Source organism: Pseudoliparis swirei, chromosome 6 (assembly GCF_029220125.1).
Source record: "Pseudoliparis swirei isolate HS2019 ecotype Mariana Trench chromosome 6, NWPU_hadal_v1, whole genome shotgun sequence".
Classification (NCBI taxonomy): domain Eukaryota; kingdom Metazoa; phylum Chordata; class Actinopteri; order Perciformes; family Liparidae; genus Pseudoliparis; species Pseudoliparis swirei.
In genome coordinates, this window is record NC_079393.1 from 9,240,605 (window position 1) to 9,244,700 (window position 4,096).

General features: G+C 44.3%; 1 protein-coding gene across 1 annotated transcript; it reads right to left on the reverse strand.

Annotated features, from left to right (window-relative positions):
• Window positions 1-452: 452 nt before the first annotated feature.
• On the reverse strand, window positions 453-3,493 carry LOC130195350 (shaker-related potassium channel tsha2-like). Its single transcript, XM_056416838.1, has 2 exons — window positions 2,136-3,493; window positions 453-684 (listed from the first exon to the last, which is right to left on the reverse strand). Exons 1-2 carry the CDS (start codon window positions 3,433-3,435, stop codon window positions 677-679), a joined length of 1,308 nt encoding a protein of 435 aa, XP_056272813.1. The 5' UTR covers window positions 3,436-3,493; the 3' UTR covers window positions 453-676.
• Between the last annotated feature and the right edge of the window lie 603 nt (window positions 3,494-4,096).

A 4,096-nucleotide genomic window follows, 5' to 3' on the forward strand; every position in this document is an offset into this window, starting at 1 on the left:
GCGCAGATGGATTCACCTCACGAAGAACTAGCCCAAAACAAACACCAGCGCATACTCAAGTCATCGCGATACAGTATCATAACAAACAAGCACATATCGTTCTGCATGTCTGACTTCTGGAGGCCTGTATGAAGAGGGGTAGTATTATGAGGCCTAAACACGTCTGTCTTTCTAAAAACACACGTTCAACACAAAGTCACACCTGTCAAACTTTCTAATTTGTTAAAATATGCCTCCAGACCAATACATCTCTCCCTACATGTATCACGATGACATTGTACTAAGTGAATTGGTGTAAGACAACACAATGTTTTCAATCATTCAGAACCAAAAGTGATACAGTGGGCCGATACAGTTAATGGGAATAGATGAATAGATTTGTTTTCATTTTTACATACATGCTGTTTGCCTTCTGCAAGTCTGATCTGTGGAGTGAAAAATAACAAGGGGTATATTTTTCTGATTCATAATTTATTTATAAAAGGATTAAGTTAAGTTCAGATACATGTTTGAATTAGAAAAATAAATATTTGATCACATTTCAAATTCACAATGCATTCGCGTCATGCAGAGGCTGCATTGCAATGTCTTGGGCTATGTTGGGATTCACATCGAGCTGCAATGCAATCCAATCGACTGTGCCAACACACGGACAAGATGGGAGTCCAACTTTGCACTAAAAAGCTGCATAGGAAAAGGGGAAATACAAAATCACAGTATACACAAGGCTTTTATACAAATAAATTGTGGTCATTAATAAAGCCTATACACAAAAAGAACTTCCCTTTTTGTTTACTGATGAACACAGTGTCCATTAAGGCACACTGGACCTTTTCAAAGTGTTTCTTTCGTGAGGTCCATGTAGGCTACAACACTGGCAATGCACAAATATCACACATGATCCAATAGAGAAGAATTAATCCCACGTTTGTATTTTCTGAGGGATGAACTTCACTCAATCATCGGCCTCCTGCAAGTCAGCAGAAAACCAAACCCACGATACGAGTGAGAGAAAGCAGCCAGAGTTCTGCTGAGCTTAGTTAACCACCACGAGCATCCGGATGCATACAGAGTCAAAAAGCGAGATCTCAGGGGCTTATGCCAAAATCAGTCAATACGAGCTGCAAAAAAGATACTCATGATGAAGTATTTATTGTACACACTGTAGAACCTGAGCAGAGGTGGTGTCTGCAGGGATGTTTATCCTCCACACAGTGGCGCTCAGAGCTCATTTGTTCGAATCAGATTCGTTTGGAAGCATATCACAAGCGCCTAAGAAAAGTTAAGTCGGAGATGTTTTCTATCTCTCATAGTGAGCTGTGTCCATTTTGGAAACGAATCTCATGATTATGAAATATTCGCCGTGCGCATAACTGGTCGTCTGGTGCGTCACGTGCCCTTTGACGCACGGCTGATCTCTCCTCTTCTACTTCAGTCAAAGCGTCGATGCTTTAAAAATAGGCGATGATCTTCACAGCGGTAGAAGGAAGTTGGGTTCGCACGTTAACACCAGCTTCAATGCTATGCATGTATACATATATGTATATATATATATATATATATATATATATATATATAATATCAACCAGATAAATAAATAAAAAGTAAACACAAATAGGGGGACGTTCAGCAGGTGCTACATCAAACAAGTAAGGAACCTAATATATATATATATATATATATATATATATATATATATATATATATATATATATATATTGTGGAGGTTTTCAGTTAAGGCAATATAATATATATCATATTTGTGAGGACTCACAATATAACGCTTTGGTGCACAGCTCACTTATTGATTTTTACCCAATATTGTTTTCCTTGCCATGTGAATTCAATTGCAGTGAATTAAACCCTAACCTCGTCTTGGTGGAGGTGTAGGCATGAATATCTGGCGCTCCACTTTAGGAGCTATAGACCGCTTGCCAAACAACTGCAGCATCCAACACGAAGGAGCCTACAGTGTGTCCACCGGTATATTCCAAGTTGTTATACTTCTGTCAGTCTCCCTACGTATGTCTCCACCGAGGTTACATTTGGACATGTCAAAGCTTCCAAGTCGTTGCTTCCCTGAGAGGACTCCGTTTTGAATAGCGACTGGTTACTTTTCATTGAATCACACTCACTTATTAAGGAGGGCTGCTGCTGCTGTCCACATGTCACGTGCACGTATTGAACATTTTCCTCATCCTCGTTCTCTCTGTGGTAGAAGTAATTGAAGTTGGACACTATGACAGGGACAGGTAAAGCTATGGTTAGCACACCGGCGATGGCACACAAAGATCCAACGAATTTCCCCCCGATGGTGGTGGGATACATGTCTCCATATCCAACGGTGGTCATTGTCACCACAGCCCACCAAAACGCGTCAGGTATGCTTGTAAATACAGACTCGGGGTCTTCTGCTTCTGCAAAATAAACCGAACTGGAGAATAAAACCACTCCAATAATCAGGAAGAATATGAGTAGTCCCAGCTCCCGTAGGCTTGCGTGAAGCGTTTGGCCGAGAATCTGGAGACCCTTGGAGTGTCTGGAAAGTTTAAAAATCCTGAAAACACGGACCAGACGAATGACCCTTAGTATGGCCAGAGACGCCGCCTGCTGACTGCCATGATGATCCGCGAGATCAAGGCCCAGGGTGATGAAATAGGGAGCTATAGCCACGACATCGATCAGGTTCATGATGTTTTTAAAGAAAGCTGCTTTACTGGGACAGGAGAGAAACCTCATGGAGAATTCAAAAGAGAACCACACGATGCAAAGTGTCTCCACCATGAAAAACGGATCTGTAAACGGACTGAGCGCTTGGCCGTCAGCACTTCCATTGGCGGGATTGTCCGGCACTGGGGCGAGTTCTCTAAACTCGGGTAAAGTCTCCAAGCAGAATATAATTATGGATATTAAAATAACCATCACTGACACAATGGCGTTTATCCGCGCAGGTCCTGAGCTCTCCGGGTACTCGAACAGAAGCCATAACTGGCGCTGGTACACGTTGTTGGGCAGCGGGCGGTCCTCTTCACTCAATAAGCCCTCATCCTCTCGGAAAAGTTCGATCACCTCGTCGTCGATTTCATAAAACTTGAGTTCTTCCAGGAAAATATCCACAGGGACACTCACGGGCCTCCGAAGCCGCCCTCCTGACTGGTAATAATAGAGGACGCCATCAAAACTCGGCCTGTTCCTGTCGAAGAAGTACTCGTTTCTCAGCGGGTCAAAGAAGCGCATCCGTTTGCGCGCGTCGCCCAAAAGCGTGGTGGGGAAGCGGCAGAGGGTCTTGAGCTGCGTCTCAAAGCGCAGACCGGAGATGTTGATGATCACCCTCTCGCTGCACTCTTGGTCCGCTGGTTCCAAGTCAGCAGCATCTTGATACAAATGCGTTACGACCACAGTGTCGTCGTGGTTCTCCTGGGACACCACGGTCATCTTTTTACCCCTCCGAGGGTAAATCCGTCACTCACCTCCTCTGTGGCCCCCTCGTGCCCTTTCGCCTGTGCGTTTTCACAGCTCTCTGTCTCATACAGACTCGAAGACGTAAGGTCCCCCCCCCCCTCCCACCACCCTTTTTTTTGCTTCTTCTTTTTGTGCTTCTCAACCGTTTTGTTGTTGTTGTTTTGTATCCAAACTCGCTGTGCTGTTGTTCAATTACACCGTCCTTTTGTCAGATTAAGGCCTCCGAACTGTCAACTTTCAATAGTGTAGACAGATCTCCACTTGCTTAAGCTATTGCGATGCCTATGGCTATCATATTCACACCATTTTAAACTCCAAAGCCCTCCCCAAGTTGGAAGACCAGATGACATTTGCTGCTGCTGCTGCTGTCCCTCTCACATTCGCTCGCTTCACTGTAGCAGCGCAGCGATTTACAAGTAAATGGATAGCCTTACGAATGTAGGAATCCTTTTCATCTTGATTGCAAGTTGTTATCCCACGTCAAAGCCTTCAGTCCGGTTTTGTTCAGAGCGAGGTCCGAATACGCTTTCCAGGTCCGGAGTCAACACAGAAATGAAGTCTCTCACCCTTTAGGTCCCTCATTCATGAAATCATGGGTCTATTCTCGTCACAAGGGGAACCTCCAGGACCCAGC